This window comes from Sciurus carolinensis, chromosome 9 (assembly GCF_902686445.1).
Source record: "Sciurus carolinensis chromosome 9, mSciCar1.2, whole genome shotgun sequence".
Lineage (NCBI taxonomy): Eukaryota > Metazoa > Chordata > Mammalia > Rodentia > Sciuridae > Sciurus > Sciurus carolinensis.
Window position 1 is genome coordinate 130,181,318 of NC_062221.1, and position 13,141 is coordinate 130,194,458.

A 13,141-nucleotide genomic window follows, 5' to 3' on the forward strand; every position below is an offset into this window, starting at 1 on the left:
GGCAGTGAAGAAGGAAAAGGGCAAGCTTTACATGATTAATAACGTTTTCAAAAAGTCCAAACAGACTATAGACAGTTAAAGTTCCTTTATATCTTTCTATAATCCTGTTTCCTTCTCCTCTCCAGAGATAAATTGCGATTCTAAGTTTTACGTAGATTATGGCTTATGGTATTGTAATTTGCTTTATGGCTCCACAATGAGGGGTTACTCTCTGGTGTGCTGTTTTCGTTCACTTATTTTCACTGCTGTGTATTATTTCATTGTAGGAACATGCCATTCCATTTTCTGTTGTTTAGTTTGTTTCTGGTTTCACCATTACAAACAGTGCATCTCATGCTCCCCAGTAATAATTTCTTAAGAAGTCAAATTTCTTTTGATAGGGTATATAAATTTCACCTGACATTCTTAAATTGCCCTCTAGAACTGATGGACCAAATAACCTCTCACCAACAGTGTATGAGTTCCCATTTCTTTAAATTTTTTTAGTTGTAGATGGACACAATACCTTTATTTATTTAGTTGGTGCTGAGGATCAAACCTAGTACCTCACACATGCTAGGCAAGTGCTCTACCCACTGAGTTACAACCCCAGCCCATGAGCACCCATTTCTGATGTTTGCTAATCCTTGATATGATCAAACGTATTTTCCTGACATTAAAATATTGGCATTTTGACTTATATATCAGTTTCTCATGAGTTTATCATTGTAAAGCTCAAAGTCTGGCTGTGGATCCTGTAAAAAGATGAAAACTAAGTTACAGACTGGAGAAATAGATGCAAACCACATGTCAAAGGATAAGTTGCATCTAGAATATACACAAAAACTTCAAAACTCAACAGTAAAAAAATCCATTTAGAAATGGACAAAAGAGGGCAGTTTACTAAAGATATAAAAGGGCAAGTAAGCACTTGAAAAGATATTTAACATCACTAGCTGTTAGGGAGATGCAAATTAAACCACAATGAAATTCCAGTTCTAGAATGTCTACAATAAAAAAGTGACAGTATCCAGTGGGGCAAGGATGTAGAGAAATTGAATCTCACATACATTGCTGATGGGAATATAAAATGGTAGGTACTTGGAAACAGAACTGGGGATGCAACTCAGTGATAAAGCACTCTTAGTTCAATCCCCAATACAAAAACAAAAACCCAAACAAGAAGACAACAACTGAAGCCTGCCACCTCCATATGACCAAACAATTGCACTCCTGGGATTTATCTTAGAAAAATGAAAACTTAAGTTCACAGCAGCTTTTCCAATAGCCTCAAACTGGATATAAGCCAGACATCCTTCAATGGCTGAATGGTTAAATGAGTTGTGATATATCCATATTGGGGAATAATATTCTGCAATAAATAGAAACACACTATTGATAGATGCAACCTAGATGAATCTCCAGAGAATACTAAGTGAAAAACAGGCAATCTTAAAAAGTTATATGATTCCATTTACGTAACTTTTTTTGTTTGTTTGTTTTCTTTTTTAACCCAGAGCCTCAAGCATGCTAGGCAGGTGCCCTATCACTAAGCTACACCCCAACCCCATTTATACAACATTCTTGAAGGGACAAAATTATAGAAATGGAGAACAGATTAGTGGTTGCCAGAGGTTAAGGACAAGGGAAAAGGACTGTGATGGGAGAAGATGGCAGGGGAATGGGAAAGGGGATCATTATGGTGATGGAATATTTCTTATCAATGTTAATATGTTAGTTGTTCTATTGCAGTATAGTTTTGCAGTGCTCCCACTTGGGGGAAACTGGGTAAAGGATACATGGGCTTGCTCTGTATTATTTCTTTCTTTTTTTTTTTTTTCCCTAGGTCACCACTTGGTCATGGTGAATCTTTCTTTTTTTCTTTCTTTCTTTCTTTCTTTCTTTTGGAAAGTTGTTGGATTCTGTTTCCATATCTTTTTTTTTTTTTTTTTTCACCCAGGGCCTTGTGCATGCGAGGCAAGCACTCTACCAACTGAGCTATATCCCCAGCCCTCCAATTACTTTTTTTTTTTTTTGTTATTGTATACAAATGGGATCCATGTTGTTTCTCTATTTGTACATGGAGTCAAGGCATACCATTTGTGTAATCATAAATTTACATAGGGCAATGATGTTTGATTCATTATTTTTTTCCCTTCCCCCCCACCCCTGTATTATTTCTTAAAACTACATATAAATCTACAATTACCTTAAAAAGTTTTAATAAAGTCTATTATTTTGTACCTGTAACTTAAAAGCGAATGAATATAATTAAACTACTTAGGAAACAAAGTTATTTTTTGGACCATCATTCAAATAAGACTACAAAAGGGCAAACGCATGGAAAACTACTAGTCATGGTCTTTAAATTTGTGTTTCGGGCCTTGTCTCTGTCTGGCTATTCATGTCGTGATTCCCTTCCTCCCCCAGTTGTTTCTTCTGCTGTGGGTCAAAAATCACCCATTCATGTGTTATTTTCAAGCCAACAAAATTTTGAATGAGAAGCTTGTTTACAGAATAACTGCAAGGACATCTTAATGACCATTAGGTAAGCCCAGAAAATCTGTCCTCCTGCTTATAAACAGTAAGCACTATATGGAAAAATGAAATAAATGAAAATAAGGTCTTGAATTAAAATACCTCATTTTGTAATAGTAAACCTATTTTCCCCAAATGTCACTAAACATATATATGGGAAGTACATGGAAAATGGTTGAGAAAAGTTCTTCCCTTTGGAGCAAAGTAGTCAGCATGGTAAAGACAGGTGTATTTATTTCATATGACAGCACATTTCACAGGATATGTACAGAATGTCTGTATACCACTGACTTTAATATGGTACTTCTATAAAGTATATAGTTATAAATATTGTATGCCACATAAGCAATAAAATTCTTACATACATATAAACAGCAATCTACTATAGAGAACAAAGAATTCACAAAGAGATTCTTAGTGTCTAAATTCGGTTCTGCTTTGAACAGAACCAGTAAATATTTAATAATACACAGAATAACGGCTAGTTATTTGCAGCATACCTTTAACTTTCGTAACTTTGTGCATTGTCAGCAACTTGCCAAATATAATTTTCCTGACAAAGGCTGAGCTGCTGCTGATATGTATATTTTAGACAGTAGTTTATATCCAATAGGAAACACTGCTCACAGAACTGCAATTGGCACTAGTGAAGTTTACCTAAGAATGAATTATTTTGCTAATGGAGAGCAAATACCATAAACACTAGTCACATAGATTTAAAGCCACAGTTCAACAAGTTAATTCACATTTTGAAGCACACTGCTTGTAGTAATACTGCTTTTTGAAAGATACTACTGCTGAAATGATTAGAACCCCCCAAAAGCACAATATAAAACTCACAAGAGTTATTTCTAACAGCAAACCCTGGCTGTTAACAGAGAGGATCACTTCTATAAATATAGTATTTTGATAACATTTGAGCATTTAGAAAAGTGATTTTTCCCTAATAGACTGCTTTATGTTTAAGTGCGATGCAGTTTGCTGTGCTTTTACACTTTACATATTCTTAGCTATGAACTCTATTTTTTTATGTTCTCCCAATGCACATCTTTAAATGTTAAATGTGGACATAGGAATTTAGGTGGACATATGCAACTCTTTATAGAAAAGAATGTTAATATAAATCTTAATGGGTAAAGATGATTTTAACTCAAACAACAAAACAACTATTGCTCAAGGAGTTTTCTGATTGGTTTACCTAATGATATCAAAATACTACATTCTGTAAAATTTCTGTGTACTTCATAAAATCAATAAAAGCAGGATCAGTTGCATATTGGCAGTGCAGGAGACAAAAATCCACAGCGAATTTGAGGTATAGCCTCTAAAAACTTAAAGCAGCAAAGATGTATTATGTAGCCTCATAAGAGGGAGAAAACAGACTGGCTATGTCAACAATTCAAAGTACTCAGGGGACAGCTGCTTTCCCTACCAAAAGCAAAGTTCCAGAGCAAAGGCAGCAAATAGAATTCTAAGTGTGGAGGGAAATAAGTAACATATACCTTAATGCGCAGAGAGAAGAGAGTACATTACCTCTAATATTTCTCATTGAACTCTGGTATATGCCTTCCCTAGATATAAGGCCATAGTACTTTTTGGAGAGGGCTAGAATATCTGGCCACATGAATGACCACAAAACATGCTGCTGCCAGCTGCAAGAACCTCCTCCTGGAGAGAAGCATGTGGAAAGTAACAAGGGTGTTTGTATTTGAAGGGTCAGGTTGTGGCATAGTAGAAAATTTGGGTCGTGAAGTGATTATCTTACTTTGGGAAATAAAAAATTAATGAAACATCCAAATTACATTTGCAGTCATCTTTTTGGTAATGATACCAAAAAAGGAATTTGTTAGAAATTTTAGGTAAAATTTGGTCCAAGTTATATACTAAAATTTAAGAGTTTTATAAATAAATTATATATATGTATATATGTATACACATATATGTATATACACACATGCATACACACCTCTTTTGTTAAATGCCTTTCAAAACTGTCTCAATATAACTTTGGCAGCTCTTTGGTAAATACTCATGAACACCAATTGTCAAGAGTACAAAAGGGCCAGCATAATTCTAGCTAAAAGTTGTGTGGACTTTTTGAGATTCTTCAGAGAAAACTGATGAGGAATATCTGAATAAGTACTAATTTTCAAAAGTAGTTTTAAGCACTTTTTATGGCTACTACTGTCTCCTATTCATTTGAATATGAACATACCAAAACTCCAGTTAATGAGAAGGATTTTTCCTTATTTCCAATATACACATATTCCAATGCTGTACACATCAAATAGTGGTACTTTAAGAGGGTATCAGTGCACTTAACAATTACTTATTGCACATAGTGCATAACTAATGCCCAATTCTTTTGGTTCTACCCTGCCAAAACAAAAAACAAAGCAAAAAACACAAAGCCCTTCCCTATAGTATAATATTATCTTTCTGTAGAGTCCAGTGTGGGAGATGACTTAGATGCCAAGGGTGTGAAAGGATCTGTGGGAGGGCTGGTGCTTGTGGGGAGCAGAGGGCCTGGAGGTGGAGGTGGAGGTCTCGATGGCAACACACAGAAAGAGACATTTGTACCTTTGTTCCAGTCTTCAAATGAACTTGGCTGATTACCCAGCAAGTCTAGACAAGTTGACTTTGACTTCCCTTTCACACCAAAGTCCTCTTCTTCCTCAAAGGTTACCCATCCTTTTGGGTTACTTGTTTTTACTGCAGACTGGCCCTGCAGATCAAAACTGTCCTTAAAACCATCGAGTGAAGTTGAAGGCTTGCTTGTGTTATGACCAAGAGGCATCAGAGAAGGGAAAGGACTGTCAGTAATAGGATCTTCTTTGCAGAGCCATGAAGTTGCCTCTAATTCTTGAGACTGGGCTCTAAATGGGTTTCCAGGAGTGGCAGTCCTATCAGTGAAAGGGTTTGTGCTGGTCAAGCTAGTAAGAAATGGGTTTGGAGAACTTCGAATATTTTCCTGGGAGTTACTTCGGGCTGGAATTGGTGGCATTGTCGGCATGCAACTTACAGAACTCAAAGTACTGACATTACTTTGGGTTGCAGAAGGCAACTGAATCAACCTCTTTGGGTCTGGGTTTAGGACAGGTGATGTTTGAACAGAGAGCTGAGCCTTTGATACAGCAAGCAGATTAAATGACAAATCTTCAAAGGGGTCACTCTTTAATGGTGGTTCTTGCTTGATGCCAGAGATTCCATTTGCTTTTACCTGGAAAAGGAAGAGAACACTGAATAATCAGTTTATATTTTTTAATACCACCTATTCTTCCTATTTCAGTTATTATCACCTTTTTTTGTGTGGGGGGAAGCAAGCAAACAAATTTAGAAATTAAAAAGTAACTGTGTAGTTTGTTACTCTGGTGGTTTTAAAAAGATGGAAACAGCTAAAATCTTATTCTTTTTTATTGGTTCTTTTTAGTTACACACGATAATAGAATCCATTTAGATATAATTATACAAGCATGGAATACATTAAAATTTTATTCTTTATAAACTTATTCTTTATATGTAAGTAAATCCTCTTATTAAATTTATGTTTTTTAAATCCCAAATAAATTTGATAGAATTTATTTCATTCATGTAAGTTTTGAAATGGTAGGAAAAAGAATTATACAGAATTATTAAATTTCTTCATACCTAGTTCTTTCAAATTTTAATACAAATTTAAGAAATCCATATCCAGAACTTATGATAAGACTATATAATAAACTTCCAACACCCATCTATGAGGATGATGTGGGGTTTTGTTGTTCTTTTAAAAATATTTTCATTTAAAATTAATGTTACTATAGAAATTTGACTTTAAGGATGTTAGTTTTATTAGTATATTTGTATCCATAAATTATAGATGGCATCCTTCCCTTTTCTATTTAGAAAAATGAATTTTCAGAGTTCTTTGCCTTTGAATGTAAGTTCTCCTTTGTAGGATAAACTCTGGGAATAATGAGATAACAACTTTCCTTAATTGACCTTTCTTATCTTGTCAAAAAGTTCCAAAATAAGTATGCTATTAATAACCAAATGCAATGATTGCTTAAAAACAAGGGGTCAGGGGAGAAGCCCATTTTTTAAAATCTGGTATATTAATTCTTGAATCAAAATGAAGCTGTGCTCTGGATGGGGCTGGCCATGAACTGATGCCAGTAGAAGAAGTGTTCAGAACTATTTTATGGTCATGCGAAGTTTGCACTTTTTCCCTAAATCACTTTGTGCCTACTTCACAAAATAGCTAGGTTGGAGTAAAGCCCAGGCATGGGACTCTGAGCAAATTCAGTTATCCTGATAAGAAAAAGAACTATCATCCTGGCCTCAGGAGCAACTTAGCTCATCAGGCATTTCAAATTAATTTTCAAAAATAAACCCATATAATTCATAAAACTAGGATAAGTGATTTGGATATAATGACTTATGCCAACTTCAAAGATAAGAAAAACCAAACTCCCAAGTTGGAAAGTACAGGGAAGGGAGAATTTCACTCAAGACTTGCAATGTAACAAAATGCAACACTAGTCAAAAGGAATTTAGAGAGCTATCAAAGCAAAATAACTACCCTCTCATTAAATACACTGGGGGAAAGAGCAGCAGACCCTATAAAATGTAATTGCACATTATAAAACACTAACCTAGTGCTTAATGATAGGGAAAGCTGTTCATTTATAAGAGAAAATGGTATGGGTAACCAACTAAGTGAATAACTTTCAGGTATCTGCCTTATTCAGTGGTCCCTGAATATGGTTTATAATTAAATGAATAAGTATATTTTTCTTCAAACTTAATATGTCAAGTAATTTGTACCGAAGTAAAGGGTCATGAAACTCTGAACTGTATTCTAAATGTATTAGAGGGAAGCAGACCTATATATGAATATGGATTTGACAGGAAAGTTATAGTCACTGTAAAATTACATGAATTCTACATTACCAATAATCTCTGGATTGTTTATGATAAATGTAACAAAATGGAACTACTATTTGATTGGGTCTGGGACAAAATTCTTCTATGGCAAATTAAACAGTCCATCACGTAGACATTACAGGAAAGGAGAATTTCATGCTTTGCACAGCTTAGAACTATAGGCACCTGCCAAATAAATGCTATACATTTTATTTTCATTTACTGAAATTTTTATTTTAAAATAAGTTTAAAGGTAATTTGATAGAAGCAGGATCACTTTTCCAGACAAGTTTGAAATTGCAGTGAGAGCCACACCACCATTCATTCATAAAATTAATTTATAATTTAAGCAGAATTTGTGATGACACATTAAAATCAGTGGTATTTCTACAAAGAAAGGTGTTGGAAGGATCGTTAATTAGTCTTATTATAATATTAACTTTTATCTTTCTAAATCACCAATTCTTCCTTACTGAAATAAATTTTGCTACTAGAACTATTAAAGGTTACTTCCCAAAAGAAAGCTAAGGAAAAAAATTGAATTTTGTGTTTACATATTATGCCATTGTTAAAGAACCAGTTTGATTTAGCCAAAGAGGCTTTCATATACCTAAAGTTTACTTTCTTGAAATTATACTGTTTAGTTTTGTTAATTTTCATAAAAAAGAAGCAAAACATGATAAAGCATTAGCAAGAACAACTAAAATGGTTCCTAAAAATCCAAAATACTAAGAAAAAGAAAGGGCAGGTTTATGGTATGATAATAGAATTTATTAACATGGATGGGTGGTTTTTAAAATGGGTGAAACTTTAGATGTATGAAGCAATGGATTCATACATCTAATGTGCTAACACAGATGAAAAGCACATGTAAGATTGATAAATAATCAGATACCTGTTACCCTGATGGTTGCTCCTGCTTTGAGAAAGGGAACACAGACAGTAAAGGAAAGAGTTAGGAGGACAATTTGAGACCAACCAGCAACCCTAACATTTCAGTCATCAAAATACTTTAGTTTCATGTTACATACAGAATTGAAGAGCATCAATATTTGCAGGTTATAGCATAAATTCAAAAGATAATTCCAATTCCTTTTGTCATTTTGTTGAATTATGACCCAAACTTTAACTTTGTCTTAAGTTGATTACTAACCAGTCTTTTTTTTTTTTTAATTCCACAAAAGTTTTCAGAGCTCTAAAATATTTTAAAACAGCCTATTATGGACTGAATGTGTACTACCCTACTCCCAAAATTTGTATGCTAAAGCTCTATCCCCCCCGCCCCCCCGCAGCCTCCCCTGTGGAGTGTGATGGTATTTGGAGGTAGGGCCTCTGAAGAGTAATAAGGATTAGACGATGTCATGAGGTTGGGGTCCCTTTGATGGAATAGTGACCTTATGAGGAGAGGACACCAAAGAGACTGTAGACATGTCCATTCCCCCCACCCCTCTTCTTCAGGCACATAGTCTAAGGAAAAACCATGTGAACGCACAAGGAGAAGGTAACCGTCAGCAAGTCAAGAAGAACACCCTCAACACAACCCCACCATGCTGGCCCCATGATCTTGAACTTCCACCTCCAGAACTGTGAGCAATAAATCCCTGTTGTTTATACCAGTCAGTCTGTCTATGGTACTTTTTACAGCAGCTTAAGCAGACCAGTACACAGCCTTAGGACAATCTGTGGGTGTCATCATTATCATTATTAGAGAAGATATACAAAATGGTGTAACTGTGCAAAAGTACTATGCCACTGAAAGTTAGCATTCATTTTAACAAGTGTCAGGATCCAGGTTTATTCTGTTACTCAAATTTCCTGAAGGATGATACTATCACTAATTCACTTCATAATTTACTAATTTTAAGGTACAAGAAGTAATACACTTAGTTTTGTTGCTTAAAATGAAATCATAATCTTTCTATAATTTAGCAGTATTTTAAAAATCTAGTGCTCTTGAAACTTGGGGTAGATCTTTTCCAATACCTAAAAAGATTATCTTATTTTCATTTTTATTTAACTTTGTATTTTTGGTACTGGGGATTTAACCCAGGGGTGCTTTATATCACTGAGTTACATCTCCAGCTCTTTATATTTTGAGATAGGGTCTCACTGAGTTGCTTACAGTCTTGCTAAGTTGCTGAGGTTGGCCTCAAACTTTCAATCCTCCTGCCTCAGCCTCCCCAGCCACTGGGATTATAGGCATGTGCCACTGCACCTGGCAGAAGATTATCTTATTTTTAAACAGAAAATTAATCTTGACAATATGGAGATGCCATCCTTAAATGTATTACATACTTTACAGTTTCCTCTTTACCACTGCCCTGATGATCTTGGAGTCATGTATATTGGCTCTGGCACTGGGTAAGAGTAGAAACAGAATTACATTAAGATATACAGGGCAGAGATTTTCTACTTTATTTCTTCCCTCACTGTCAACTATCACATTAATCGCATGGTAGTGAGTTCTGTAACTTTACTTCCTACTGGATTTCCTTATCTCTGGATCTTAATTCATTATCAGATGATTGAGCGTGCCAGAAGTCAGGCATTTTTATGCAAGTAAAGGGCATATGACACATTATATAATCATTTAGAGCAAGAGAATCTTCTCCTTTATAGAATTAGAGAGTTGACAAACATTAAAATAATAAAAAGTAAGGCTGGGTCAGGTATTGTGTTTGTTTTAAATTCATTATAGACTGGGGGCAGGATTAATAAATACTTGTAAAAATTGCTAAATGTTCCATTCTAAAACTCTTCCATGTCATTCCCCAAATACTAACTTTCTTATACTTAAAAATCATATTGAAAAATCTTGTATATTTTTAAAGTCATAGCTACTTCAGAGAATTTTTTAAATTTGTTATTTTTTGAATAGTATTATTCCTACGGCTAAAAACTGAAAAGGTGAATAAAGGTAAAAAGCCACACTCACCCCACCTTTTGAGCCCCAACAGTATACATTCCCCAAGGAAACAGCAACCACTTTGTGATCCTTCACAAAGACAGTCTACACATAAATAAAACACCCACCCCGCAAAAAGGAAATGTGTTTCCGTGTATATAGTGTTCAGAGGAATTTAATATCAATGACTCAGGCAAATAAAACTGTAGAATCTATAACACGTATGTCATTTTTGATGAACGGACTACAACAAATTTCGAGAAAATACACCAAGCCACATACAATGCATGTGCTGTCAGCAACCAAATCAAATCACCATACTAGTTTCAATGAAATCCAGAAATCAAAAATAGCAGAAAATGGAGCTTGGCAGTTATTGGCATGTTCCTGCTGCACTCCTGTGTGCCACAGATGCTCTGTAATCTTCCTGGGCAGTGTGACTTTCTGACGTTTCTCAGAATAGTACTGCATCTATCTTCACGTTACACAGTGTTAGGAATTAACGTGTACTTGTACTATGAAATGGAGGCCCTAAAATAGTAAGATAGCTCCCAGTGGCTAGCTTGATTTGCCCTCCAATTACATTTTAAAAATAAAGTAGTACACATTACAAGGGAATGAGAAAAAAATTGACTTATTAGAAGTGAGTGACAAAGGGAAAATAATAGTGGATATTTATTCTTTGAAGGGTTTCTACCATTATTAAATATCTTCAGTATCCTCAATTTTCTGAACTAAAGAAAAAATGTGGAGGGTAGCTTAAGAGAATATTTTTTATTTTTCTCTATTATATATCTGTCTTCAGCTCTTATAAATGTGACCAATAGTCTTAGTGCCAATTGCTAATGAATCCAGATTGTTTTGACTCTTATTTACTTTAGTATCTGTTTTTCGCCATGTAAAAATATAAGAAGCCATTAGCTTCTGGCAACTAGCTAGACATATTCTGTAAAAATAAATGCTAACTATTATATATCAATATGCTTAAGGGACACTGATTTTTCAAACTTTGGTCTTTTCAAAGTTTGGAAAAAGACTTAAAACTATACATTTCCTTGGACATTTTCAAGGATTTATATTTGATGAAAACATAAAACATGCACCTGTTAAATTTCATTTTAACAATTTTATTTAAATGTATATAACAAATAAGAAAATAACATACAAATAAAAAACAATTCAATATACTTGATTATCTTTATATAAAATAATTGTGGATATATTCGCCAGAAGCTCTCCAATGTGAGAGAACAGAGTCTCTCTGATCATAGGATTTTAACCCACTAAGGCAATGGCACTGTTTTCTGTGAGACTCTAGTGAGGTGAGGTGATTTATTATTTTGATGGTTTTTTCCTTGTTGATTGAGTCCACTGCTGCAAGCCCAAACCATCTAAACTGATCTAATATGTAACTTTGAAATATGTTAGGAACCCCAGTGACAGCTACAATGCAGAAAAGAACTACAACTTACATCAAGAGAAACTAAGAATTGTTTTCCATGTATTGGAAATTAACCACCATGCTAATGGCTAATCTCTCTTCAAGAAGTGAAAACCCAAAGAAATTTATCATTATGAGCAATAATAAAAATAAAATGTTCTTGTTCATCCTAATTTATTAACTATCTAAAGTAAGTTATGCATTTTTAAAAAGTCTTGAACTTTTAACATTAACATGAGAAACCACTTGGAAATGCCCTAAAGAATTCTGGTCTAGGAATGCTCTGAGAATTTTTGAATTAAGCAATCTATGAAAATAGCCAAAACATATATTTGTTATGTGACTGGTTTGAGCTGTCAAATGACATTCATTTGTTGAAGTCATTAACTCAAGATGCTATTAGTACCAAATGGCAAAAATAAAAAGAAAGCTCATATTTAATTCTTAAAAAAGTTAATAATTAGAATAACTGTGTTCTAAGCGTATATACCAAAGACAATAGTTTGTTTAATAACGAGACTTACTTGCAGCTGTGGTGAGGAGTCTGAAGGCAAGGTGTGGGAAGACCTGCTCCGTGGTGGGGGTTGTGGTGGGGTTTCCAAATGTGGCTGGGGGCCAGACTGAGGCATAGGTGCTGCCATGGGGACAAGAGGCTCCTGCAACTTTTGAGCAGATGGAGGCAGAGAAGGCTGCAGAGGAAGAGCAGCCTGAGGCTTCAGTGGTTCTGGAAGGAGAGCTGAGCCTGAAACACCAATGATTGTCAGAAGTTAGCTGTGTTCTAGAAAACCATGGTTTGTCTTTTGTAAAATGTTAGGACATTCCAGTTGTCCCCTCTTGCCCCAACAAATAGCTCATTTCTACTGGAATAAAGAAGAACATACATCCATATTTGAATAACTTGTGGAATGTGGCAAATGACATAAGGGAAAAGGAAAAAAGGAAGGACAAAGTACAAAATGAAACTGGGATTTCTGACATAGTATCTACCTTTCGATGTGTCCACTGGCTTGCTTTGGCTTTCAGGAGTCAGTCTTCCAGCAGCTGCCCGAGCATGGCTCTGTGGAGCACTGATAACTCCAGCACGGGGTGGAATTGTCTACAGTGGGAAATGTAACACTGGAGATTTATTTATTTTCAACAGGTAAGATTTTGTGAAAATGTCTGCTTTTGTTCTCATTTGTTCCCCATTCCGGTATTAATCCCCATCTTGTCATTTTAATTGTTCCCTACTTATAGTCACACAGTGATAAATTTAAGATCTTCATGGAAGAGACTGAGACAATGTTAATGAACATGAGGAGATGCAGAGATGTGTACCTGAGAAACTAGAGACTTTAGAAAAACTTCACCTTGAGATTTTTTTTTTTAACACA

General features: G+C 34.9%; 1 protein-coding gene across 14 annotated transcripts in view; it reads right to left on the reverse strand.

Moving 5' to 3' along the window:
* Positions 1–2,710: 2,710 nt before the first annotated feature.
* The window catches only part of Synj1 (synaptojanin 1), a 78,606-nt gene continuing 68,175 nt past the window's right edge, over positions 2,711–13,141 (reverse strand). For 8 of the 14 annotated variants that reach the window (XM_047563774.1, XM_047563778.1, XM_047563782.1 and 5 more), the window contains 3 exons: positions 12,756–12,864; positions 12,293–12,510; positions 2,711–5,737 (listed from right to left, as the gene is read on the reverse strand). In XM_047563774.1, the coding sequence (XP_047419730.1) occupies positions 4,949–5,737; positions 12,293–12,510; positions 12,756–12,864 (1,116 nt within the window). In that variant the 3' untranslated portion in view covers positions 2,711–4,948. Of the gene's footprint in view, positions 5,738–8,314; positions 8,342–12,292; positions 12,511–12,755; positions 12,865–13,141 lie in introns of those variants that run through there. The other 6 variants (XM_047563787.1, XM_047563786.1, XM_047563788.1 and 3 more) reach the window with 3 other exon arrangements.